A 25,649-nucleotide genomic window follows, 5' to 3' on the forward strand; every position below is an offset into this window, starting at 1 on the left:
CGGAGAAAGCCCCATCTCTTTAAGTACTCGGTTGCTCGTGTGTTTCCTTTCGTCTTTCATATGTCCTTTTGAGCCTCGATCACATTCCCAGTATCGGCTCCATAGCTTTATTTCCCCGCAATGCCTGTCTCCTCTAACTACCCCCTGGTCGACATCCCAGAAGTGGATCTCTGGACCTTTCTATTTGAGCGGAAGGACAGAGCTTACCCAGATGACAAGAGTGCGTGATATCCATTGAGAACCCCTAATGCTACGCTATTAAATACGGCATTGTATCTCTCTTAGTTTTCTTGGCACTGACACCCCACCAGTTATCTACCAAGATGCCGATACCCAACGTCATTACACATACAAATCGCTACGTGATGCCTCGCTAGATTTCGGCAAGGGTCTCAAAGCCCTGTATGAGTGGCGCAAGGGCGATGTACTGGCCCTCTTCACGCCAAACAGCATCGATACACCCGTGGTGATGTGGGGCACACTTTGGGCCGGCGGAATCATCTCGCCTGCGAACCCGGGTTACACGGTTGACGAGCTGGTCTTCCAGCTCAAGAACTCCCATGCCAAGGGTCTTGTAACGCAAGCCTCGGTGCTGCCTGTTGCGCGGGAAGCGGCGAAGAAAGTCGGCATGTCTGAGGACCGCATTATCCTGATTGGGGACCAGCGTGATCCCGATGCGCGCATCAAGCATTTCACCTCTGTGCGCAATATCTCGGGTGCTACCCGCTACCGTAAGCAGAAGATCACTCCTGCGAAGGATGTGGCGTTTTTGGTTTATTCTTCTGGGACCACGGGTGTGCCTAAGGGTGTCATGATATCGCATCGGAATATCGTTGCCAATATCAGGCAGCAGTTCATTGCCGAGGGTGAAATGTTGAGTTGGAATGGTGGTCCTGATGGAAAGGGTGATCGGGTCCTGGCATTTTTGCCGTTCTATCATATCTATGGTATGGATTTCAATTGCGCAGATACTCGGATGAACAATATACTAACTAGAGCTTCTAGGATTGACTTGCTTAATTACCCAGGCTCTATACAAGGGTTATCACTTGATTGTCATGTCCAAATTCGACATTGAAAAGTGGTGCGCCCACGTGCAGAACTATCGCTGCTCGTTCAGTTATATCGTCCCTCCCGTGGTGCTATTGCTAGGCAAGCACCCGGTGGTCGACAAATATGACCTGTCAAGTCTGCGCATGATGAACTCCGGCGCTGCACCGCTCACTCAGGAGCTGGTAGAGGCAGTCTACTCTCGCATCAAGGTTGGCATTAAGCAGGGCTACGGACTCAGCGAGACTAGCCCAACTACACACTCCCAACGGTGGGAGGACTGGCGCGAGGCTATGGGTTCCGTCGGCCGCTTGATGCCTAATATGCAAGCCAAGTACATGACTATGCCTGAGGATGGGTCCGAGCCTAAGGAGGTTGGCGAGGGCGAGGTTGGCGAATTGTACCTGAAAGGACCTAACGTTTTCCTGGGCTATCACGAGAACCCAGAGGCTACCAAGGGCTGCTTGTCTGAGGACGGGTGGTTCCAGACTGGTGACGTTGGATACCAGGACGCCAAGGGTAATTTCTACATTACCGATCGTGTCAAGGAACTTATCAAGTATAAGGGCTTCCAGGTACCTCCTGCTGAGTTGGAAGGATATCTGGTTGACAACGACGCTATTGATGATGTTGCTGTCATTGGTATCGAGAGTGAGACACACGGTTCCGAGGTTCCTATGGCCTGTGTCGTTCGCAGCGCGAAGAGCAAGTCTTCCGGAATAAGCGAGAAGGATGAAGCAGCAAGAATTATCAAATGGCTGGATAGCAAGGTCGCAAGCCACAAGCGTCTGCGTGGTGGTGTCCAGTTTGTGGATGAGATCCCCAAGAATCCCAGTGGGAAGATCCTGCGTCGGATTCTGAAGCAGAAGTTCAAGGGGTGGCCGAGGCACCTAAAGCCAAGCTGTAAATGGGAATTTTTAGATATGCACGCAATATACACTTAAGACCTGTTCATGTTGATATTCATATTCATGCTCGTTTTATGAATGACGAGTGTAAGATCCGGGAAGTATCCTGTATCTATATCCAACCCCAAGCTATTTCAGTAAATAAACCTACTGGTTTAGGCCCGAACACCATCACCCTCTAAGGAAAGAACCTCTTAACCATACCCTCAACATCCTCCCCAACAACGGCATCAACCTTCTCCCTCGCAACCCTCTCAACAGCCTCCTCAACCCCCTCCTCCCCATTAACAAGATCAATCCACCCCTCCGTATCAGCCCTACCAAGCAACATATCCGCCACAATTGCCACATCCTCCCGAGTAACACTCCCCCGACCCTTAGGCGTGATCCCCAGCTCGACCTTCCTCGTCGCAGGCTGGTCAGTCAGAAGCCCAGGCCGCAGGTTAATAGCCTGGAAAGGCCGCGTCGGTCCAGACTCCCGCTTCCGCTGCGCAGCAAGTGCTGTCATGTACTCGTCGGCTTCTTGCTTGGCTTGGGCGTACGTCGGCAGCACTTCCGTGTTCGTCTTTACTATCCCCGCCCATTGGTCGTCGGGCATCCAGCTTGGCTGCTTGCGTCGACTGCCGAGGTACGATACCATGAGGAATTTGCTTATGCCTGGTGATGCGAAGGATGCTGTAATGAAGTGTTTCGCTGCTTCTTGGTCGATTGCGACTGTGCGTGCTGCTCCGCCTTTGCCGCCCGCGCCTGTGTCTGTGTGTTAGTTTAGGGAATTGTGGATTTGGATTTTGGATGGATTATAGAGCTCTATGTGGTTCTTCGTTTTCTTTCGGATGACTTATGTGCGCATTCCAAAGTTGTGTGTTGGGTTGGTACAATGAATTTAAGGTGCGGGGTGAGTGAGGGGGGCCATACCAGCCGACCAGACGACATAGTCCGGCGTAACCGTGTCGATGATTTTTTGAGCGTCCGAGGCACTCTTCACGTCCTCTAAACTCGAGAGTAGTACATTGAGAGTGCCCTTAAGGCCTTTGCCCAGAGCTAGAATCTCGCTTTCGTGCGTGGGGTTGCGGATGACGCTCGTTACGCTCCAGCCCCGGTTGAGGAGCAGCGGAGTAAGGTGGAGGGCAACTTTGCCGTGACCGCCGAGTAGAAGGACATGCATTTTTGGATACGATTATGACTGGTGTGTGTACGAGAGAAGGTGAGGGTTGGTTTTAATGTGATTGAGGAAGGGAATTCATTGCGTCATCGAACGTTGAGCTTGGCGTTGATTTCTAATTGTGAAGAAACATTCCAAGGTTGTAGATATAAATTGATATATATAAATTGAATCTACGAGTCAGTTGTGCTAATCAAAGGTGTGTTTCAAGCTAATATTAGGTAGGTTGAATACCATTCAATTTAATCCATCTATAGATGGCTATATAAGTACAATTACGTCCAAAAAAACAATGAACTACCAGCATATTTAACCTCGTCATCCCCTAGTTCATCCAGTCAAATTTGCCTTGAAGATAGCCCAGTCTCTGCCTGATGATACCATGCTGCTTAGTGATCACTATTTGATCCCCAGCAATCTAGCAAGAAGCGACAGAAGGTACGTTCTTGCACTTGCTGCTAGTCTTACCGCCAGAGATATCGTTTCCAGACCAGGTCCAGTCAGAGCAGCTACCGTCACCGCAAAGAATGAAGACGGGAGTAGCCTTGCTCTCGACACTGCCGGTAACCTTCTCGACAGTCAGACCGGTAATGGGGACACCGGTGGTGGGAGTTCCGGTAGGGCTGCCGTTCTCATAATCCTGCTCGATGACGATACCGTACTTGGCGATGTTGGACAGCTCGATGTTGGAGAAGGTCACGTCAGAGACGGCACCGGTGGCCTTGTAGATGGTCTTGACGCGGACGCCGTTGTCGGAGTTGGTCACGGTAGAGTCGGAGATGGTCACGTTCTTCACGATGTTGTTGTCGCGCAAGCCAACGGATCCGATGGAGAGACCGTGGCCGCCGGAGCAGTAGCCGCCGGTGAACACGATGTTCTAATGGACAGCCGGGTTAGCTGATTTGTTTGTGGTAGAAGTATTCTTTGGCTGCTTACCTCGCCAGAGTTAACAGCCAGGCAGTCGTCCTGGTTCTTGATGTTGGCATTGCTGATCGTGATGTAGGTACTCTCGCCAACGTCGAAGGCATCGGTGTTGTGGCCGCCCTTGGTATCACCGTCGGAGTTGTCGATGGTAATGTGGTCGAGGACCAGGTTGTCGGCCTGCACGCTGAAAGCCTGGACAGGGGTGTTCTTGACATTCAGGCCGGTGATGGAAGAGTCCTTCAGCTTGTGGGCGTAGAAGAACTTGGGCTTGGTCTTGCCGCCGTTGGTTCCCTTGGTGTCCCACCATCTGGCTCCATCACCGTTAATGACATGGCCCTTCTCGCCAGAGACTTCAATGTTTGAGCCTTCAACGCGGATGAGGGGACCCTTCCACTCCTTGTATTCGAAGGTAGTTTCACCCCGGAAGATGACCTATACAGCAGCTATTAGATATTTGGTTCTTGCCGTTTTATGAGGGAATATCTACCTTGGTGCCGTCCTGCAACTTGGAAAGGTCGAGAGTCTCGCCGGCAGGGACCTTGATGTTGTCCAGCACAATGGTGGAACAGGCCTTCTTGCTGGCGCTGGCGCTGGCAGCCGAGGTAAAGGTACAGGTGGAGGATCCGCGCTCAACCAGCTCGGAAGCACGAGAAGGAGCTGGGGCAGCCGACACAGCGGCGGCGCCAAGGGCCAGCATGGAAAGGAAGGATGTACGCATATTGAAGTAAATGTCCGATCAACAGACAAGTACGGAGTAGAAAGAGTGTATGTTCCGGACTAGCCGATTTGAGTGCAAAAGGAAATGAGGAAAGAAAGAATGGATGGGTTTGAATAAGCTATTCTATCGGGTTTGGCCTTGATATTTAAATGCTTGGCCTGCACGGTATCCTCCTTCTAGCCCCTGCGCTAGTATCTTTATGAAACGGGTCCATCGCCATCTGCCATGTTAACCCCTAATCTCACTCGGATCATTCGGAGCATCATGGGATCCAGGGGTGCACGGTAATTGTGAAGTGCTCTACTCAATTAAATTAATCCATTAGGGTTAGCTACGCCCGACTTGGCAAGTTCTCCGAAATATTTACCTCCACCGAATCTGGAGCCCTGTTGAAACGACCATTATTGCTGGAATAATTAATTCTCGGTATATCTCCGGGTAAACGGAACGAGACAGAATGGTTGAATAATTGGTTTCAGTCTGGGCGAACTGGTCATTATCCAATCAGGACACGGAATAGATATCTTCAGGACTATATTACGCCCATGCGCCGGAAGCCATGTGGAGCTCCGTCAAGCTTGTGTTTCACGCCAAGCATTTAATTTGAGAAGTTTCTCGATTTGCCCCGTAGGGCTGGCTCAATGCTCCTTAAGGAGATGGAGTCCCATCGAAGATACTGTGGCGCTGAAACAAAAGTCCCCTCTTTCATTTAGACGGTCTTTTGTTTGATTGGTGCCCTATTTAGACATGCACAAATGAGACAAAAGTGCATTATAAATCAACTTAGGAGGCACAAATATACTCCGTCCCGTATGTTGTATACTCTGTATGTATCTGCCTAGTTACCCCTGACCTGAGCGTGTAAGCATGCACCTTCTATTCAAGCACACCGGAACTTGGTTACAGATAGAAACTTCCTTTTTGTTGAGCGCGATGAGATAAGGGTGCGATGGTCGAGCTACTCCTGACAGAATTCCGAGATGACTTAGTAGGTCTGAAGATCCAGGTTGTCAAACAATATAGGCCACGGGAATAGTGGCTCGATCTGTTTTATCTAACTCACAATGTCTGTGATGTATGTCGACGGATATTCTATAGCACTTGTACTATTTTATTTCAATGTCTTTCCTCTCCTGGGGGGAAGACAGAAGACTGGAATGGATTCCCACGCGGCAAACTTTCCCGATATACAGTCTGGGATATCAGGCCAGGAACGCATAGGGACTACAACCACTTTCTGCTTATCAAGTTATTTCACGACGAGTGGTCGCAATAGGCTGATCTTGTTCGCGAGCACATGCTCTCATCCAGAAATGTACAATTAAGAAAGGTGTTGATCTAGACTAGATTTGAGCTTGACATCATCACCGGTCACCGAGGAGTTTCCTAAGTCATCCGGCAGGCACTCCAGGGCTCTACGTCATCCTTGCTCTTCATGGTATAGTAAGATCACTAGGTTGATGATAGATAGTGAATAACAACCATGATCTCAACCTCTGACATATTACTACGCTATATCATCTTGAATTCACGATGATCAGGTCAATCCAGGGTGCTCAGCGCTTGGATTCGCGAGGACACCCAACTGTTCAAGTTGACCTCACTACGGACAAAGGTAAACAGAGCACCAACGATGAGTAGATTCGCTTCTTACACTGATGCAGGCACCTTTCGGGCCATCGTTCCTTCTGGTGCGTCTACAGGTGCGAAGGAAGCCATTGAACTGCGGGATGGGGATAGTCCTGCATATGGCGGCAAGGGAGTCCAGAAAGCTGTTACGAACATCGGACTAGTCATTGGTCCTGCTCTAGTACAGAGTGGGCTCAAGGTCGATACAGACCAGAAAATGATAGATTGTCTTCTCAAGCATCTAGACGGTACGGAAAACAAGTCAAAGCTCGGGGCGAACGCGATTTTGGGTGTCAGCATGGCATGTGCCAGAGCCGGTGCCGCAGATTTAGTAAGTCAACTTGGGATTAACGATGGGAATGATGGGAAATGATCACTGATATATACTTAGGGAATTCCGTTATACGAGTTTCTTCGACGCGAGTCTGGAGCGAAAAAGCCATTTGTGATGCCAGTGCCGTTCTTCAATGTCATAAATGGAGGTGTGCATTCGACTAACAAGATGGGTTTCCAAGAGACTATGATCGCTCCCGTTGGAGCGTCTTCTTTCACGCAAGCAGTACGAATGGGTTGCGAGGTTTACCAGCAGCTAAAGAAGGTCATTGTTGAGAAGTTTGGATCATCTGGTTAGTGTACCTTTCATAGTATCCTATGTGGCCATCACTGACAATCGCATTCAAGCGATCGGTATTGGGGATGAAGGAGGGTTCGCACCACCTATTTTTCAGCCTCATGAGGCGCTAGACCTCCTGGTCGAAGCCGCCTCTCTTGCTGGTTATACCGGCAGGATAAAATTCGCCCTTGATCCTGCATCGACCGAATTCTACAGCGATGGGATCTATGATATCGGATTCAAAGACGACAAGCCTAGCTTGCAAAAGCCAAAGCACCTCACAGACCTGTATCGCTCATTGCTGCAAAATTATCCTATCGTTTTACTGGAAGATCCCTTTGCCGAAACGGATTGGGGCAGTTGGGCTGAATTTAACAAAGGATGTTCAGCCGAACTGGTCGGAGATGATTTATTGGCCACGAATACGAAATACGTGAAGAAGGCCAACGACACGAGAGCGTGCAATTCTATGCTGCTCAAAATCAACCAAATAGGTACCATCTCCGAAGCATTAGAGGCGTAGGTTCCCCCTGTATTTCCCCTATCCTACACAGTACCTCCTAATTATTCATAGGGCGAATTTGGCCTACAGTTTTGACTGGAGTGTTTTCGTGTCCCACCGGTCGGGGAGACGACCGATGATTTCATTGCAGATTTGGCAGTGGGCTTAAGGACGGGTCATCTTAAATCTGGGGCACCCTGTCGGGGCGAGAGAGTTGCTAAGTATAATAGACTCATGGATATCGAGGCAGATCTTTTGAGAAAGGGCGAAGAATGCCTCTATGCTGGTTCCCAATTCAGGGTGGCATCGAAGTATTGAGTTAGTGCTAGTTAGATATATATATGACATTTTACACGAGTCAAGAGATTAGAAGCTTTATTTTATACTCGGATGAGGCCTTTGCCTAATCTGCTCGTATATACCTCCTTAAGTACTTGGTCCTTGAACTGGTTCGGATTGTTGACGTCGTAACTCGACAGTAGTTGCCGTTTTATGTCCCAAAGCAGCGAGATATCACGAGCGGTCATCTGTAGGAATCAAAGTGTTGTATAACTCGTCGATCTTCTCCTCTTTGGAAGGATATTGTATGCGGGTAGACTCTATCGCTCTCACGGTAGACAAACGAGAGAAACGAAATGCGACGGGGTTATTAAGGCCTCCAAAATCCCCAAGACACTCAATAGCGAGTAAGCCTGGAACTTGATATCCAGAAAATAACTACATAGCTAGGTATGCAGTTACGGTATGTTGTAAACAAGTAAAATGTGGCCCCATGTGTTGGAAATTGGAATTGCCGAGGTCGGGCTTCTCCGCGCCTACTCCCTTCCCATCCCCGGACTTTCGTCTGGTCATGCTCTCATGCTCTAATTTGGCATCAACAACAACCCAAACATGTCCGCGGACAACCCTCCAGTGGGGGATGCGCTGGATATCCCGCCGCCCGCCTTGCGCGATGTCCTCCGCGTTTGTCTCAGCGCGAAAGAATACCGATTCCTCCACGAATCAGTGATCAAACGCGCCCCTGCCGTCCAAAACAAGCTCCCATCGCCATCTCGCTACGACGTAATCGCCCGTCCGAAGAATCGACACAGTGAAGCCGCTATTCGTTCATCCCTACGAGTCTTTGTTGGCTCCGGAATCGCGTTGAAGTTGGCGGATCTGTTGATTACTCGGTTCCAAGGCGCTCCACAGTAAGATCAATTCAATCTACGAAGAGAGTCCTCTTTTAGGAATATCCACTAATGCTGGCTCTATCCAACAGAAAAAAGACCCGAACTCCCCTCCTCCGGTCTCCCAAATTCCGTCTCTCTATTTCCCTATCCCTCCTCCTTCTCATCCATCGCCTCCTCTACCGTTTCCTCATCCGACTGCGAGCCAACCTACGCACCGACGAGGCAAAACCATTCAGAGAGCGCAACCCGCGCATTTCGCGCGCGTTGACCTCGCGCTTTGCGCCAGCGATCGGCGCAAGTCTGGCGGGGTTCGCCCTGGGCATCTGCCCGCAGGACCAGCTTCGACTGACTGCGGCAATTTACACAGGCACCAGGAGCTTGGAGTTCCTGTTTAATGTCCTGAGACTCGAAAGGCTGGCTGGACAAGCGCCCGTGGTGGTTCGGCAGCTGGCTGTTGATGCCCATTTCATTTGCGCAGCTCTTCCATGCCTTTGTGTTTGATCGCGAGACTACGCCCAATGTTCGTGGTCGCGAATCTTTTTGGTTGAACTACGGTCGCTAATTTGATGCCATAGTGGTTTGGAAATGTCATTCTCAAGCTCTCGCCGAGCTATATCCAAGGCCGACCGGAGTCGCTCCCGGTCAACGTCGCCTGGCCCGAGAAAGAAGAGATTGTGAACTCTCTTGCCTCTATTGCTGACCTCCGCTGGCCGTATGTTTGAAGTTGGGTCTGTAAAGTGTATAGCGGTCGCTAATCTGACACAGGGCATTCGTTTCTCCAATTCTACACCCAGGCGATCCCAACACCTTGCCGTCTTCAGTGGCTTCTATCTCCCCAATTACTGGACCAGCACACCCTGCAATCTCAAGTCTATCCTGTGCCCTCTTGCATCCAAACCTCCCCAACTGTAGCACGGCATTCTTGCATCATATTCTCCTCTCAGTGCCGCCGCTTGCGCGGTTCCTCACGACCGTCACTTTGGCTCTTTCGATTCCCAAATTTAAGAGCATTCTGCTCCATCCTATGTCATCAGTGAACAGCATCTCGAAGCGCATTATCACCATGACTGCAGTTCTCTCTGCCGCTATTGGCTCAGCCTGGGGTAGTGTCTGTCTTCTGAACAACAACTTGCCTCGAACAACCCTTCCTACCAAGCGGTTCTTCCTCAGTGGAGCATTGGGCGGTCTGCCATTTTTGTTCCTGGGCAACAGCCGCAGCACATTCCTTTGGTTCTTCCGGGCCGCTGTTGATTCAGCGTACAAGACCGGGGTCAAGCGTGGACTATGGAAGGGCCGAAAGGGCGGTGAGTTACTGCTGTTTGTTCTATCCTGGGCGCTTATGGGGTCGATCCTTGAGGGGAATCCTGAGGCCGTGCGGGGTGCTGGACTGCGTAAAGCTCTTGCTTGGTTGAGAGGTGATGGATTTGGAGATCCAGTGGATATTGCGAAACGCAAACTGCGTTGGGAATCGAAGAAACTCGACGGAAATTGAATTAACCAGTTAATAGTCTTCATTTTTTTCATCGATATGATATTTTAGGAGTCTTTCAAGGTTGTCGGTGTGGAATTCACTTTCCGGCCCCACGTTTGCGGAGATGATCTTCGGAGACTGGCCTCCGCATTTACTCCGCATTTCGTTTCGTATAACTTGGAGCTCCCAGCAGCAATTCCCCCTTTAAATTAGCAATTGAGTTTTAATTTCGTTGATATCCTTATATACATTTTTTTTTTCACAATGTCTGCCCAAAAATTGAAGATTGGTTGTGCTGGTCTTGGCCGTATGGGCAAGCGCCATGCCCTGAACTTCCTGCAGCGTACTCCCCGAGCTGAACTTGTGGCTGCCAGCTCCCCTGACCCCGCCGAGCTCGAATGGGCCAAGATTCACCTCGAACCCTTTGGCGTGACCCTGTACCAGAACTACGATGATATGCTCAAGCATGAAGGTCTGGTTGCCGTGGTGGTTGCATCGGCAACTATAGTGCATGCCGAGCAAGCAATTAAGGCAATTGAAGCTGGCAAGCACACTCTTTGCGAGAAGCCTCTCTCTACAAGCCCCGAAGTGGTAAGTTGGTCGTATTTTAAATTCATCTCAAACCCCAATTCAGTCCAGTCCGCCAAAATACGAAGAACCAAACATTGAAACCAAGAACTAACAATCCACCTCTTATACAGTCCCAATCTGTCGTCGACGCAGCAAAGAAGAACCCACACCTCAAAGTGATGTGCGGTTTCTCTCGCCGCTTCGACAGTTCCTACCGAGACGCCTACAAGAAGATGCAATCAGGAGCAATCGGCACTGCATCCGTCCTCCGCAGCCAAACCTGCGACAAGCTCGACCCCAGCGGCTTCTTCGTCGCGTACGCAGAGTTCTCCGGCGGTATCTTCGTCGACTGCTCCATCCACGACATCGACCTGACCCTCTGGTTCTTCGGCGACGGATGTAAAGTGAAGTCCGTTTCGGCAGTAGGCATCACAGCCGTCGAGCCCGATCTGCGCAAGCACAACGACCGCGACAACGCCGTCGGCTTGGTCGAGTTCTACGACGGCCGCATGGCCTACTTCTATGCTTCCCGCATGATGGCTGCTGGTCAGGAGGACACCACTGAGATTATTGGCACCAAGGGCAAGCTGGCTGTTAACACCCAGCCTGCGCTGAACCATGTCAACATCTTTGATGAGTCCGGCATCAGGAGGGAGATCCCCCAGAACTACTACGATCGCTTTGAGTATGCGTTCGTTACCGAGGCTAATGAGTTCTCGGCTGCTTGTCTTGATAACACGGCGCTACCTATTGATCTTGAGAACGCTGTTAAGGCTGTTCGGATTGGTGCTGCGCTGCAGGAGTCGTTGATTACCGGGAAGAAGATCTTCTTTGACGAGGCTGGGAACCGGTCCGAGTTGGCTCGTTTGTAGATGTGTGATTTGTCTTGTGTTTTAAAAATATACACCATATATACATGCATTGCTTTATAGATACGCTTTGAAATTAAACTGATATATGACTTTCAATATGGATGCAGTCTTCCAATGTACTCTGGTTTAAAGTTAGACTACTAAATCTACATATGGCAACACCGAAGGGAAATTATTTCATAATGTTGGATCATCCCATCGCTCATAGATGGATGCCCTATTTGTTAGGCAAACTGAGCGCTTGCTTGTTTGCCTGTTCTGCTAGATTGTGGCCTTATAAAAGGCCTTTTCTTCATAGATTGAATAGAGCAGATTTCTCCTCTTGGTTCTCCCCAATAGGTTGTTTCGTAGCCTCAACAAACAACTCCATGACATGCAGATAAGCGGGCTGTGCTTTACAAAGCAGAGTATAGTGATACATAATACAATTCAATCCAGCATACTCTAGATGTCATTTACCAGCGTACGCACTATTGATAGTATGTTGAAGGGCAAATAACTTTCGTCTCTATCAATCTAATTTCTGACTTTGATTGCCCAAAATGATGGAAAAGTATGATTTATAACGCTAATTGAAAGATATGGCATATATCGTGGCTACTTCCATGGAGCTGGAAGGAAAACGGGGAATCATGAAAGAACTCGTATAGAAAAAAGACGCATAAAGACCAAATCGCAGACATCTACCACTTCAGAACCTTGGTGGGGAAGTACTCATCGATGAGCTCCAGGTAGTAGGGCTAGAAAGAAACAAGTCAGCCTCGAGTCCAAATCATCAGTAGAAGCAAAACATACCTTCAACTCCTCGACACTGGGAATTCCATCACTCTTGCTGTACAAGTCATAAGGATTGAAAGCCTTGACAGCACGCAGCATATCACGGTCGTGGTCATTCATCAACTCGTGGTACGCACCGGCGCTGTGCCAAGGGTAGAAAGAGTGGTAGCGGATCATAGCGAGCGCCTCATCAGGGAGGGTCGACTGCTCCTTGGCGAGGTGGTACAGATATTCGTCATGGCCCCAGGAGAGCATGACCTTATCGAGACCGCAGCCGGGCGTGTAGATACCGAACTTAGTATCGTAAATCTTGTGGCCGTAGTCCTCGTTATCGCGGAACGAGTCGCGGCCGTAGACGATCTTCTCGTCGAAGGCACAGCCAACGGGGAACGTGTCGCCAACAACGTCCCATTGGCCTTCGGCATCGAAGAAAAAGAGGAGCTTGCCCAGGTCGTGGATTAGACCGGTCAGCTGCATCCAGCGCGGCTTGCCGTCGCGGCGAATGGCCTCGGCAGATTGGAGAAGGTGCTCGATCTGGGAGAGGCTGGTGTCGGGGTCTGACTCGTCGATCAGGGTGTTGAGCTTCTCCATGGCTTCCCAGACGGTCATCTCGGCGCGCGTCTTGCTGTGGAAGTCGTGGCGGGCCTTCAGGTTGTAGGCGACGGTCTGCTTGGTGTGCTGTTCCTTGTAGAAGTTCTTGACGCGGTCGCTGGCGTCTTCGTACTGGCGGAAGTTGGTCTTGTCTTTCTCCTTGTCGAACTCGGACTCCTCGTATAGACCCTTCTCTTCGGCCTCTTTCTTCTCGGCCTCTTTCTTCTCGGCCTCGCGCTTCTTCATGTCCTTGAGAACGTTGATCTCATCAATAGCGTTGGAGAGCTCTTCGAGCGCCTGGCCGTCCCGCTTCTTGAAAACTGGGGAGGCCTGTGGGGAGACAGCAACTGGTGCCATTTTGACTGTCTGGAAGAATGTATTGTTTGATTTTTATATGTAAGATTGATGCTTAAGATTTGCCAAATGGGATTGCAATTAACAAATCAGTAAAGTCTGGGTTTAAAAGAGAGATAGATCTTCGGATGTCGAGCGTATATATAGGGTCAAGGCCTGGAAAATCTAGTATATGGAATGTCGCGTGTAGATTTCCGATATCAGCGGTTGTGCGAGGATTCCCCCCATATTCATTTGCCTTGTTTTCCATGACATCGATTGTACTTCTTCGTGGGACGAAAAATTGAAACATCACGGATTCTGGCTTCCGCGTCGATGAAGATCTGGGTTGCTCTCCAAAAGGGCGACGATGATTGGCACAGCCCACGACCCCAAGCCAACCATGCGGAGTGGCTGTGATGTCAAGTGGGGGGAAACTCTTCGATCTGGAAGACGGTTTCCGCTGATTTGGTGGTTTATCTTTTGGACTTTGATCTGATTTTGATCTGACGGTTATTGTGTGGTGATGTTCGATCTTTTTGAGATGGAAATGGAGACGATTTACTCCTCAAGGGAATATTCTAGAAAATATCGACATCCCAGAAGACGATGAGGTGATTGATGGAAAAATGCTTCCTTGGCCCCCTTGGAACGGAATAACCTTGGGACGATAGCCGCGTGGGGGTTTGTTATATTTGTTATACTTAGTAAACCCCCCGCCTTTCTTCCCATTTCAACTTCAATCTGTTTACTTTCCTTATTCTTTCCTGTATATAATCTTCTTTGTCTCTTGATACCCCAATAAATTCACAATGGCTGCCTGCGACACCCGTTTCAAGCTCAACACCGGTGCGGAGATCCCCGCACTTGGCTTGGGAACATGGCAATCCCAGCCCGGCGAGGTTGCGCGCGCTGTGTTCCACGCCATCAAGGTGGGCTACCGTCACATTGATGCCGCTCTTTGCTACGGTAATGAGAACGAAGTCGGCCAAGGTATCAAGGAGGCCATTGACGCCGGCATTGTCAAGCGCGAGGATCTCTTCGTGACCACAAAGCTGTGGTGCTCCTACCACGCCCGTGTTGAGGAGGGCCTCCAGCAGAGTCTGACAGACCTCGGACTCGACTATGTTGACCTATATCTGATGCACTGGCCTTTGGCAATGAACCCCAAGGGTGAGTTAAGTTTCTTCAGATATGCAGATTCGAGGTGCTGACCACTACCAACGCAGGCAACCACAACCTCTTCCCTAAGCTCGCCGATGGATCGCGGGACATTGTCCACAGCCACTCCCACGTTACTACGTGGAAGAGTATGGAGAAGCTCGTTGGCACCGGCAAGGTCAAGGCCATCGGTGTTTCCAACTACAGCGTCAAGTTCCTCGAGGAACTCCTGCCCCAGGCCACTATTATCCCCGCTGCCAACCAGATCGAGAACCACCCCTTGCTCCCCCAGCAGGAGATTGTCGATTTCTGCAACAAGGCTGGCATCCACATTACCGCTTACAGCCCACTGGGCAGCACTGGCAGCCCGCTGTTCACTGCTGAGCCCATCGTGGCTGTCGCCAACAAGCGCGGAGTTACTCCGGCTACTGTTCTGCTCAGCTGGCACAGTAAGTACCATCCAAGGTCTGCACCGTACTCCGATTACAGCGTACTAACAGATTGGTTTCTAGTCGCCCGTGGCTCTTCAGTCCTGGCCAAGTCCGTCACCCCTGCCCGTATCGAGGCCAACCGTGCCGACTTGATCCACTTGGATGCTGAGGATCTCGCTACCCTTCGCAAGTACAGCGATGACCTCCAGGCCGAGGGCAAGCTCCAGCGCTTTGTCTACCCTCCGTTCGGTGTCAACTTCGGCTTCCCCGATAAGCAGTAAGCTTTCTTCGTACCTGGAAGAATGGCCGATAGGCTTCCTACATGTATAGAAAGGACCGGTTCCTTTTCGTTTTATGACATAGATACCAAAATGGAAGACTTATGATTTCATGAATAACACTGGATACTCGAACAATAGAGCAGCTATGCTTATATTACCTATTACTTGAAGTTACCTGGCCCGTGGATATCTTTTATCCCCCAAGCTGCCTAACCCCACTCTATAGCTAAGTCCATCTGCCACTCCGTAGTTTAGATCTAGCCCAGTAATTTGCTTAATCTCGCTTTTGCTTCAACTTGCAATTGATTCCACTTCTAAATCCGACACTAAAATAAATTACCTTTTCTGTCCCTTTTGCTCACCACCCACTCACAGATCCGGGATAGCAGTTGGAATGTTGCCATCTGTAGAGCGCCAGCATAGCTTTGATGAGGCTCGTAATCCGACGAGTGGGAAGAGTGCCAGGAATAAGCGGGGATGTGTCTATATATCACGCAAGACCTATAGGTTGTTCACATTGACCACAACGGTGGGTAGCCGGTGGCATCAAGTAGGCGGAGTGCAGTGACGGGACTACGGGCCAGAGTGATCATCGTGGTATGGTCCGAACTCATTGTATCTCTCGAAGTTGTCGCAGATGAATTCCTTGGGGAATTTGAGTTTGGCGGTCGCTAGCTGGGCATGGCCAGCTGGGTAGGTACCCAGGTGGGTGTACAGTTGTCTGTCAATTGTTGGCATCTGTACGAAGCTTTTGTCGCCGATGATCAGCCTGATAGTAAAAGCACTAGGGGCAGCTTTGACGTTGTGGTCCGATTTACATGTTTTGCGCACTTCCCCACACTCGTCAAACTCATAGCTTAGGTGTCCAGATCGGTATTTGGCTGACAGGGTCAGCAATGCATAGATACCCCCCGGCATCGTTTACCCTGTGGGTCTTCGGCTGCCATAATGATTCCATCGCAGGGGAACCGCGGCGCTAGATATCGGACCTGAAGTCACGGCATCGTTGTCGGCATCAACAGTGAATGCAGGAATGAGCGGAACGTGATCACTAGATGCCTGGCTCGGAGCCGCCGGGTCATCTTTGTTGAGCGTGGTCACGGGCTCCTCATCCCAGTCCATGTCAACGTCCTGGCCGTTCAACCGTTCGAGGTCGGGGTCGGGGAGATGTCCTGTTGGGCAAGTAGTCTCCACTTGCTGCTGGTTCATGCGTGGGGTGGTAATGGGTGGTGCGTCTGGCATCACCCAATCGTCGTTGGTGGTCGCCTGGGACCCATCTTCCTGCAACGGGGCGGCGGCAAGTTGTTGGACCGTGCCCTCCATGCTGATGTCGTTTGGTGAACTAGCTCGTGACGATCTATGACTGTCCAATGACATCAGGTCGGAAAGCACGCTGGGACTTTCCGATCTGGATCTCATAGAGCAGTCGCCATCATCAACGTCGGACCCGATGTCACTATCAGCAGCGGGACCCTCAGGGAGGAGTGGTCCCGGGCCACTTTCCTTCCCTTTGCCGAGTTGCTACGGGTGAAGGTAAAATGCTTCTTCACGCCCGTGCAGTCGATGGGTGGCCCACTGATCTTCCACTTCGACATAGGAGGGCGAGGTGGCCACCGTCGAACGTTGCGTCGGTGCCAGACTCATCCCCTGGCTTCCACGGTTCCGGTCTCGCGTACTTGGTATCGATTTACTTCTCGACCTATTTGTGGCACCCGCGGTTTGGCTCTTTCAGCTGGCTGAACCAATCATATGTATCCGCGGATTGAAATGCCATGATGCGCGATGCAATGAAAAAAGTTGGGATTTAGATTCATGAAAGGTACAAAACAGGTATGGGATGGGATGAGATTGGATAAACGTAGTGTGAGAGTGTGTAGAGGCTGAATCGACGAAACCGTGAGTTAGGGTATATGCTAGGAAAGAACCTTGTTTGCAACCACTAGTAACGATAGGTAGTGGATAGGGAGACACAAGAAAACTCATACCAAAGTGATAAGAATCTTATCAGAATCTGACCACAATGTAAAGAATAATTGAAATGGTTGTATTTTGTCCCTGCCTCCCCCGCCCCCCAATAAACTGCACTTCATCGCCCAAGCCAAGGCTGAGACAACCACCATTAGGCTGCCCAGCACCAGGACGGTGAGACCTGCTAACTCAGTAAATCCCTGGTGCCTGTATTGCTCGAGCAGTGACAGCAGTCGTCTGCGTAGTAAGGACAGCAGCGGGATCTCTGCCAATCCTGCCGTGGGGGGTAGCGGCATGCAGGGTTCAGCCCACACACTGTGTCCCTCGCTATGGGAAGAGCCAGACTTGCTCAGCCATGGATCCAACTCCGCAAAGCGAGGGCGGTTGCTTCCAGGAAGGTCAAAAATCTTGAAACAACGACTCCCTCGTCTAGGCTCCTTCTGACGCCCACAGCTGCTATCACAGTTCCTGACGGGAGGGGCACAAAGTGGCTCATTTCCCTCTCGGGTCCTGTCCTTTGGCGCCTCAGAGGAAGGGATGACACTTCCGGATTGAGAATGTAAGGTTAATGTGAGGAAATTGTGACAGAAAGTTTGTTCTCTATCCTCGGCTGGCTCTGGATTTCCCAGGGACGCTTTCCCGTATCTTCACCATGGTGATCATTCTTGGGATCCTGTAGTGTTGTTTCTCCCACGATAGTCTCACTATCAGAACTCGGAGTGGGGGGTTTGAGGCTCGGCAGTGTGAAGGGCCCGGAGCTCAGTACGGTTTGCACATTCCACAAGCATCTCGTACAGGGTGTCGAGGAGGTCTCTCCCTGGCATTGATAGGCCGAGCTCGGGTTGCGGTGGGATGGGGAGATGCGCTCGACTAAGGAGAGATGGCGGAGCTAGTATGCAATGCTGGCAATTCTGACGAGACGAGGTCCTTAGTAGGCTCGCTGATTGAAGCATCGCCTTTGGCTGAACCAGGGGAGTCCCGCGACAGCGTTCCCTTCACAGCCCTTGTTCTTCCTTTTGCGGTTCTTCCGCTTTCCATGATTAATAGTGGATGATATCTCATTCTAGTCGAGCTGACCTTGTGTAGCCGGTTTACCACAGTCGTCTTCATAAATCTGGCTTTGTTTGACACCAGAAGGCGGGCGTGATGCGAAGCCGTTATCGGGCTGGTGAGAAAAATCGTCAGTCATTAAATCTTCAGAATGGCAGATATCAATACCTACCTTATCTAGAAGATCACGATGCCGAATAGTCAAGAGAATTTTGCATCTGGCTGCTTCAACCTCCAGATACAGATGGGCCTTTTTATACCACCTGATAATGTCTTTGAGCTCTGAAATCCTATTAGGGATAACATCGCTGGGGCTCCACATAAATGGCTTTGCAAGTCTCGATGGGTTAGGAATGTTTTCGATCAGAGGCAAGTGTGATTCCCGTCGAAACAAGTTGATCCGAATCAGTGTAGGTAGACTGTCGATTTCAGCGGCTGGGAGATTATAAAGGCTAGGCAGAGCAATGTCAGAGTTTAGCAGGCCAATCTGGCCTTTCAAGGCTTGCATCTCATGAAGCAAACTTTCGTACTCCACAAATGGATTGATGAGACCCTTCGTGATCTCTTCTGAGGAAAGAGGGAATGGGTTTGCGTAATCAAGCTGTGCATGGATCCACGCAATATCTTGCAGGGACTTCTTGCACAAGGTCTCATGAAATGATTCTTTGACTGCTGGCTCGGCTGGGGAAAGGTCCATCGCGAGGACCAACCGCTGCATCTTGATCATTGTTGAGTCGGCATATGCGTCACCCTCTTGGGCCGCGATGCGCGAGGGCGAAGGGGCCATTTTGAACAATCTCAGAACAAGAGAAAAAGAAAATACAAAAGATGATGGGACTCTTTGCCGACCCACGCTGGTTTGGCTGTCTTATCAGACAAAATTTGGCCTGAGGGCAACTTCGATGAGAGGTTTAGTGTATCTTCAATGTGAAGAACCACACAGGCAGTAGGGAATACAGCTGAGGAAGAGCAGACACAAAGGGACACTTGTGGCTTTGCAATTGTAGAATGGCTCTGGATGGGGACTGAGTGTGAAGTAGGAAAGAGAAAAACAGATGAAAGACAAGAGACAAATAAAGTGAGAAGTGAGAGACTAAAGAGCTGGAGACCAGAAGTGGCAACAGAAAAGGCACTCCAATTTCATGTGCTATGCTTCCTGTTATTGATATTATAACTGTTTGCCCAACATCGCAATGGCGATCATACTCTGTTTTGCACCGGGTACCACAAATTTGGAAGTCACAATAGGGAAAAGCGAGAGCAACTTAGCTACATGCATATTTGCCTTCTATGAAAGGCATGGATAGTGTTTCACAGCCTGCTATAGTGGCTGGATGGACATATGCATTGGTGTTTTTCTCTGAACAATGAGATTAGCATTTTGAGGGCTTCGAGGTCACGTGTGACAACCACAAGGTATATTTGGTCATTGAGAAGTAATTCCAGGCAAGATAAAGAGAAGGATGTATCAATGTATCATGAATGGGACAGATTAGTCCGACCAAAGGAGACACGCCTGGGCATAGTGTAAGACTACAGTAAGCGTTGAACTCCCTGTGGCACTGTGGTCTATGCTGGAGAAGGAGGAGAGGGTGAAATAGTGTCTGAACATGATACTGGAGATCTAGTCGCGATACTACAAATTGAAAAACTTGCAAGACAGGCATCGCTTGAGAGACATTACACATCTACATGTGCAAAAGAAGGCTTGAGTTGTGGGTGCATCCCACCAATGTTTGAATGTTCATATTCCAGTGTTAAAGCTAGTGGCAGAAATACCTGTGCACATGATATTCAACCCCAGGTGGTCTAGTTGATAGATTGCTAGGAAACCATATATATCTGTTCATGAAACCTTCAAAGCCATCTATGCGGGTTTGAATCTCACGGACCGTAAGTCGTCGAGATGAACGCGCTAGGAATGACATCGAGTTATACCTGATATTCAACGAAAATCGGACTTAGTGGCACAAATCAGTCACGCAGCAAGCTTTATTCTTTATGCCGGGCATCCGAAATCATGCTATCTGCGAGATTGCTTGCTACCTTTCAAGTACGTAATGAGTTATCGTCTTCACGGGCATGAAATGGCTTGAGATGAAGTCGGCTGAACGCGGACATCCATAGAGGACCATGGGCTGCCGTTTGGCGGGCCATGTGTCTCACTATCCACCGAAGGCCTTCGGATCAGATAAAAGCGCCACATTGCGCTAAAAGGACCCAGACCAACAGCTGAATCTAATCAGATGGTCAGAGAAATTATCAGATTCGACACCGTTCGGAGCGTTTTAGCCGAGGAGCATCCGGCTGGGCGTTAGCACGCGGCCATACCCACTAAGCAACGTGGTAGAAGCTCGGCTTGTTTTTCCACAGGGGAAATGTTCCCGGAGATCATCCTGAGCCCAGCTACCTGACAATTACGGAGTTTTGCTTTGCTAATTGAGTCGATGTGGATCGAGATTCTCAGCCATGTGTGGACAGGGCCGCTTGAGCCGAAAGGAAATGGGTTTCTGCCATGCAAAAACGGTAAAGGCACACGTGAAAAAAAAAAGTTATCAGATCATTTTGGTCGGTTCCACCTGAGAGTGGATGGGCTCTAGTCATACGTGGATCTGCTAAGACAGCGGGCTTCGTAGACTGCCAAATTAGGTAGGTACAGAGCATATGATTGTTTTGGAGATGGTTATAGAGTTCATCAAAGCAAATGGAGGTCGTATTTGTCCTCATACTCAGATACATAGATTACTGACAGCGGTATATTTCAGTAACTTACATTATATTACATACCATACCGGTAAACGGAAGCAAACACGAAGCGAGCTGCAGGTCGCTGGAAACTCGGCGTGGGCCCCTGCAATTCTTGACACCGAGAACAGTACAATATACTCCGTATACTCCTTAAAGGTGGGATCCTTTCGGGAATTGCACGCTTGGCATACATGTAGTGATAATCAAGTCAGCTGTCCAACCTGGTACCCTTCCTGTTGAATCTCCCTAGTGTCACATGACGTTTCTCCCCATGTATGTAGTTTACTACCATCCTTCCTTTCCCCTTTACATAGCTCTGCACTCTGCACAATACACATTGTACAGTCTTTTCATGATCTCCCTTACGTTGTAGATCTTATCACTTCCACGGCTAGCATTATTAATATGTGTCAAAGCTCCCGAGGTCATTGCCATGAGGGCTACAGATTGCCAGAACAGAACAATGGGTTCGGATAGTCATAACATTCCGCATTCAGATCGTTATGTGAACATGATTAAATATAAGGTACAAAGAGTAAATCCAGTCTATAACTGCCTGGTGGCAGTTTGGTGCGTTTTTTGTATAATAGGAAAAGGATCATCAACAGTGTCGACGAAAATTATCTCGAAGGACGAAGGCAAACACCTTAGAAGACGGTACCCTTGACCTGAGCAACCTTCTTCAGGTCGATATCTCGGATCATAAGGGTCCAGAAGATACACAGACCCATAAGACCGGTGCCAACAGCAAGCATTCTTGTCTGCGAATAGGCATAAGCTTCCTGAATAGCCAGTCTCGCTGCGGATCCGACAGGGTAGAACAACTGCTGGGCAAGATCTTCGTAAATCAGATCGATGTCTCCCATAACATTCTCTGGTAGCCTCGTCGCAAGGGCCTTGTAGAACGTGTTGGTCCAGATCGCGGCGCAAATGGTAGAACCAGCAGCATTACCAACAGTACCCACGACGTTCAGCAGAGCAAGAACGGTTGCGACGTGCTGGTGGTCGGCGGCAGCCAAGATAGCAAGCTGCTCAACAATGATAAAAACAGATCCACCGATAGAGATGAAAATCTGACACATAACAAGATAGCCGACAGACTGGTTGGGACGGCGGAAGTGAATCATCAATCCCTGAGCAAAGATATACAGCGGGACCGCAATGTAGAGGGTCCACTTGAAGCGACCAGTCCTGCGAATGACGAAACCGACTCCGAGCAAAAGGAAGCCGGATACCACGTCGAAAGTGTTGCTAACGTAACCAGCCTCAGAGATACTGAGGTCATTGACTACCTGCAAAAAGGATGTGTAGTAGTTGTTCCAGCAGTAGTAAGAGAGCTGGTATGTCGCGTCGAGCAAGCATGCACCAATGACAGTTCGGTCGGTCAATAGACTGAAGTCGAACATTGGGGTGGGAGCAAAGCGGAACTCCCAAACAAGGAAGACACCAAGCATAACAAATCCGAGCACGATCATAGCAATGATGTAGCCTGATGCCCAGCCGTTAGGAGCATAAGTGGAAATACTGAATGGAAGGAGGAAGATTGTAAGGCCGATGGAGAACACGAGGACACCAAACACTATGCAAGTTAGTATTCCGGCCAAGTCCAACGCTTTGATAAGTTCTTCACTTACAATCGAATTCCTTGGTATAGAACCAAACATTTTGCAAGAAAGTCCGGCCGCTAGGCTCCTTGACTATAAGACCGTTCTGTCTGGCTTTCTTAAGGTTGCTCTTCAAGATGAAGTAAAGAGGGGAGGCAACAATGGGGAAGATGATGGAGAATGCGCCAAAGGCCCATCGCCAGCTAATATCTTCGTAGAAGCCCTCCGCAGCCTTGGGGCCAGCGAACGCTGTGATGATGTATGGCGAAGAGGTGAAAGCGTAAGCCAAACCTCGATTCTTCAACTTGGAAATATCGGCGGTGATGACATCAACGCAGTATGTCATACCTCCAAATCCAATGCTGTAGAAGACGTAGGCAGCGCAGAATGTGGGAAGGTTGTGGCACACAGCCATGAGAACCAGACCGAGTGTAGCAAAAACGGTCATTGCCAAAAAGCCTTCTGCGCGGCCCCAAACGTCCATAACCTTGGCAGTGGGGATGTATACGGCGGCAGTCATTGCGTCTGCGACAATGTAGATAACATTCAGGAGGGAGTGACTCTCGAAGTCACTGGTGACATAGCTGAGCAAACTGTAATTAATCGAGGATTGCATAGCATTGACGAAGTACAAAAACCAGATACTGTTGAAGATTCATGTTAGTAAACAAGCTGGCTTGCACGGATCGTATCGCCCGTGGAGCTAACAAGATAGAAGCTTACTTTGCAAAGACCGCAATCAGCATGGTCTTCGTCCAGCTCAAAGTCACAGCCTCGACATCTCTGACACCCTGCTGTACATCTTCGGTGGGAACTTCAGGATTTTCACTATTGGCTACAGCAACAGTCTCTGTGGGAATTTCACTCTTTTGTTCGCCATCAGTGCTGACAGCAACTTGAGTAACAGACTCATGGGTCGATGATCGCCGGAAGGCAGATCGGAATCTGGAAATACCCATATCGTCGATCTGGAGATCAGGAAATATAAAAGAAAGGTTGGAGGAACTCAAAAGGATCACAGAGCCCAAGGGAAATCCTTGCCCTTATAGTAAATGTACGTCCAAGGTCTAGCGCTTAAAAAAAAGCACCGAACTCGGCAGATTGGTACAATCTTAGAAGTCTAATGCACTCCACGCCGTAAGAAATAAACCAGGAGAAAAGGTCTTGGCGATGTCTTAGCGTTCGTTCGTTGGATAATCAAGTAACCATTTTTTTTCTTCTCCTTAGGGCTTCTTTGTACAGGGCATGTGTGGTCACTCCACTTGAGGCGTCGGCCAGAATGGGACATTCCAAGGTGAAATCAAAATCTAATCAGATTGCATGTACGGAGTATGATGGATCTTGTACCGGAGAGATGTAGCGAAGGCAATGGTAACCGGTGATGGGACCGCCTCAAGCTCCAAATAATAGCTCGCGGAGGCTTCCTGTTGAGGTAATTAGTACGTGCGACGAGCTTGGCAAGCTTGGCACTATAATGGACTCGACAAAAAAGAAATAAGAAAAAGCACATATTAATGAATGGCAATGGGTCAATGTGTTTTGGCGTCGTGGGCCAGCAATAAGAGCTGCTAAACGCGCGAGATCCGTGTGGATTCACCCGACTGTACGGTACATCGTATGATATTATATTGTACATACTCTTTAGGTACTAGCGGTATGTAACAATAAGGTATTATACAGGTTCCAATGAAACATGAGGTTTCTTACTAGATTAATGGCAGGTTTCTGCAGGTATGAAAACACATCCGATTCTTTCGCTACATATTTTGATAGGTGCATACATATGTACCTCCTTTCCTTTAAAGTGCTTACCACATGCATTCTGTTTTGCATCTAAAACATTCCAACCCAAAAAATACATATGTATTAATTACGCCGCGTACAGCAATAATCAGATAAGTACATGCCCCACTATAAACCATGGAACCGCTAACTGACAATTTATTCGGGGTGGGTCCGGCTCCAGGGCGTGGAGCTAGTCCCAACTAGGAATTTTCTTTTTTCGAATTCACTGTGGAATTCTGTCGGTGTGGACCTACAACATTCCCATCTGACAGTGGGAACTCCTTACGCCACCAAATCTGATTACGGTATAGTAGTGTGCGTGGACTTTCTCCCTCTCACAGTTTTGAATTCTTCCAGCTTGGTGACCGTTTCTCCACAAAAGCCTGGATGCCTTCGGCAAAGTTAGGACCACTGACCAACTGAGGATACCACTGATCCGCCAAATCTGAGACAGTGTCCTCCACACTGCCAGCTTCCCAGCTCATTCGAACACCCAAACGGCCGACAATAAGTGAATCGGGGCTATTTTTGCACATGATTTCAGCCACTCCAACTGCTGCTCGGACAACATCGGCTGGCGAATCCACAACTTGACTGATAAGGCCCCAGTCATGTAGCGTGGTGGCGCTCACGTTCCTGCCTGTAAGCACGAGATCCATGGTGCGTTGCAGGCCAATGGTGCGGGTCAATCGCGGCAAACATCCTGCTACTGGGACGATACCTCGCTTCACTTCCGGAAGGGAGAAAATGGCCGATGATGAAGCTAAGATGAGATCGCAATTCGCCACCATCTCGAAACCTCCGCCCATGCAAATGCCGTTCACAGCAGCGATGATCGGTTTCTTGCCGGTCCGGCGAGGCAATCCGGCTAGACCCGGCGCAGACATGTCATTGACGACACCAGCCTTGTTCATTGCGTTCCATTCTGTTCAATTCAGAGTCAGTGTTTGCCATCTATGTCTTTGTTAATAGAAGAGAAGAAACCTACCTCCTAGATCAGCTCCTGTACAGAAGGCTCGCCCGACACCTGTGATGATGGCGACCCATAAGCTTTCATCTTCATCAAATAGCTCCCAGATCTTGGCAATCTCTCGACTTGTAGTTTTGTCGATACAATTTAGCTTTTTCGGTCTATTGATTGTGATCTGGACAACCCGCTCATGCGGAAAAGAGATATAGAAATTCTCATGATTCAAGGGTCCTGATCGTAAAGACATGATGAATTGTTAACCGGAATATGCGCAGTAAATGTTACTAATTCAACCGTAGGCTTCGACTTTATATTTCCTCTTGGGCCGGGCTACGGATTATGTTTGTCATTCATAGGGA

The 25,649-nt window shown here is 49.3% G+C and overlaps 14 protein-coding genes across 14 annotated transcripts; 5 read left to right on the forward strand and 9 right to left on the reverse strand.

Annotated features, from left to right (window-relative positions):
- Positions 1-120: 120 nt before the first annotated feature.
- N7519_009991 (acyl--CoA ligase) lies at positions 121-1,994 on the forward strand (the record flags this gene model as incomplete). The annotated part of the gene is made up of 3 exons (XM_057296764.1): positions 121-220; positions 312-947; positions 1,006-1,994. 3 exons carry the CDS (start codon positions 121-123, stop codon positions 1,992-1,994), a joined length of 1,725 nt encoding a protein of 574 aa, XP_057144646.1.
- Positions 1,995-2,136: 142 nt separating this feature from the next.
- N7519_009992 (uncharacterized protein) lies at positions 2,137-3,123 on the reverse strand (the record flags this gene model as incomplete). The annotated part of the gene is made up of 2 exons (XM_057296765.1): positions 2,137-2,705; positions 2,874-3,123. The coding sequence occupies 2 exons, from the start codon at positions 3,121-3,123 to the stop codon at positions 2,137-2,139; spliced, it is 819 nt and encodes a 272-aa protein (XP_057144647.1).
- Positions 3,124-3,538: 415 nt separating this feature from the next.
- On the reverse strand, positions 3,539-4,762 carry N7519_009993 (glycoside hydrolase family 28 protein; the record flags this gene model as incomplete). Its single annotated transcript, XM_057296766.1, has 3 exons — positions 3,539-3,997; positions 4,057-4,476; positions 4,532-4,762. The coding sequence occupies 3 exons, from the start codon at positions 4,760-4,762 to the stop codon at positions 3,539-3,541; spliced, it is 1,110 nt and encodes a 369-aa protein (XP_057144648.1).
- Positions 4,763-6,295: 1,533 nt separating this feature from the next.
- Positions 6,296-7,824, forward strand: N7519_009994 (enolase; the record flags this gene model as incomplete). Its single annotated transcript, XM_057296767.1, is given in 6 exon segments — positions 6,296-6,377; positions 6,427-6,722; positions 6,783-7,017; positions 7,073-7,523; positions 7,579-7,665; positions 7,677-7,824. The coding sequence occupies 6 exon segments, from the start codon at positions 6,296-6,298 to the stop codon at positions 7,822-7,824; spliced, it is 1,299 nt and encodes a 432-aa protein (XP_057144649.1).
- Positions 7,825-8,397: 573 nt separating this feature from the next.
- Positions 8,398-10,170, forward strand: N7519_009995 (uncharacterized protein; the record flags this gene model as incomplete). The annotated part of the gene is made up of 5 exons (XM_057296768.1): positions 8,398-8,696; positions 8,768-9,067; positions 9,126-9,198; positions 9,254-9,390; positions 9,444-10,170. The coding sequence occupies 5 exons, from the start codon at positions 8,398-8,400 to the stop codon at positions 10,168-10,170; spliced, it is 1,536 nt and encodes a 511-aa protein (XP_057144650.1).
- Positions 10,171-10,413: 243 nt separating this feature from the next.
- N7519_009996 (putative NAD binding Rossmann fold oxidoreductase) lies at positions 10,414-11,591 on the forward strand (the record flags this gene model as incomplete). The annotated part of the gene is made up of 2 exons (XM_057296769.1): positions 10,414-10,740; positions 10,851-11,591. 2 exons carry the CDS (start codon positions 10,414-10,416, stop codon positions 11,589-11,591), a joined length of 1,068 nt encoding a protein of 355 aa, XP_057144651.1.
- A 683-nt stretch (positions 11,592-12,274) lies between these two features.
- On the reverse strand, positions 12,275-13,316 carry N7519_009997 (inositol oxygenase; the record flags this gene model as incomplete). Its single annotated transcript, XM_057296770.1, has 2 exons — positions 12,275-12,331; positions 12,387-13,316. 2 exons carry the CDS (start codon positions 13,314-13,316, stop codon positions 12,275-12,277), a joined length of 987 nt encoding a protein of 328 aa, XP_057144652.1.
- Positions 13,317-14,104: 788 nt separating this feature from the next.
- N7519_009998 (putative glycerol dehydrogenase) lies at positions 14,105-15,165 on the forward strand (the record flags this gene model as incomplete). Its single annotated transcript, XM_057296771.1, has 3 exons — positions 14,105-14,465; positions 14,522-14,902; positions 14,966-15,165. 3 exons carry the CDS (start codon positions 14,105-14,107, stop codon positions 15,163-15,165), a joined length of 942 nt encoding a protein of 313 aa, XP_057144653.1.
- A 573-nt stretch (positions 15,166-15,738) lies between these two features.
- Positions 15,739-16,083, reverse strand: N7519_009999 (uncharacterized protein; the record flags this gene model as incomplete). Its single annotated transcript, XM_057296772.1, has 1 exon — positions 15,739-16,083. One exon carries the CDS (start codon positions 16,081-16,083, stop codon positions 15,739-15,741), a length of 345 nt encoding a protein of 114 aa, XP_057144654.1.
- Positions 16,084-16,086: 3 nt separating this feature from the next.
- On the reverse strand, positions 16,087-16,760 carry N7519_010000 (uncharacterized protein; the record flags this gene model as incomplete). Its single annotated transcript, XM_057296773.1, has 2 exons — positions 16,087-16,686; positions 16,716-16,760. The coding sequence occupies 2 exons, from the start codon at positions 16,758-16,760 to the stop codon at positions 16,087-16,089; spliced, it is 645 nt and encodes a 214-aa protein (XP_057144655.1).
- A 938-nt stretch (positions 16,761-17,698) lies between these two features.
- N7519_010001 (uncharacterized protein) lies at positions 17,699-18,171 on the reverse strand (the record flags this gene model as incomplete). Its single annotated transcript, XM_057296774.1, has 2 exons — positions 17,699-18,022; positions 18,055-18,171. The coding sequence occupies 2 exons, from the start codon at positions 18,169-18,171 to the stop codon at positions 17,699-17,701; spliced, it is 441 nt and encodes a 146-aa protein (XP_057144656.1).
- A 25-nt stretch (positions 18,172-18,196) lies between these two features.
- On the reverse strand, positions 18,197-18,970 carry N7519_010002 (uncharacterized protein; the record flags this gene model as incomplete). The annotated part of the gene is made up of 2 exons (XM_057296775.1): positions 18,197-18,298; positions 18,356-18,970. 2 exons carry the CDS (start codon positions 18,968-18,970, stop codon positions 18,197-18,199), a joined length of 717 nt encoding a protein of 238 aa, XP_057144657.1.
- A 2,608-nt stretch (positions 18,971-21,578) lies between these two features.
- On the reverse strand, positions 21,579-23,494 carry N7519_010003 (uncharacterized protein; the record flags this gene model as incomplete). The annotated part of the gene is made up of 3 exons (XM_057296776.1): positions 21,579-22,510; positions 22,566-23,179; positions 23,259-23,494. The coding sequence occupies 3 exons, from the start codon at positions 23,492-23,494 to the stop codon at positions 21,579-21,581; spliced, it is 1,782 nt and encodes a 593-aa protein (XP_057144658.1).
- A 1,161-nt stretch (positions 23,495-24,655) lies between these two features.
- Positions 24,656-25,537, reverse strand: sidH (enoyl-CoA hydratase/isomerase family protein; the record flags this gene model as incomplete). The annotated part of the gene is made up of 2 exons (XM_057296777.1): positions 24,656-25,245; positions 25,309-25,537. The coding sequence occupies 2 exons, from the start codon at positions 25,535-25,537 to the stop codon at positions 24,656-24,658; spliced, it is 819 nt and encodes a 272-aa protein (XP_057144659.1).
- Positions 25,538-25,649: the final 112 nt, after the last annotated feature.

Source organism: Penicillium mononematosum, assembly GCF_028829835.1.
Source record: "Penicillium mononematosum strain IBT 11891 chromosome Unknown utg000005l:1.0-9366267.0:1.0-9372171.0, whole genome shotgun sequence".
Lineage (NCBI taxonomy): Eukaryota > Fungi > Ascomycota > Eurotiomycetes > Eurotiales > Aspergillaceae > Penicillium > Penicillium mononematosum.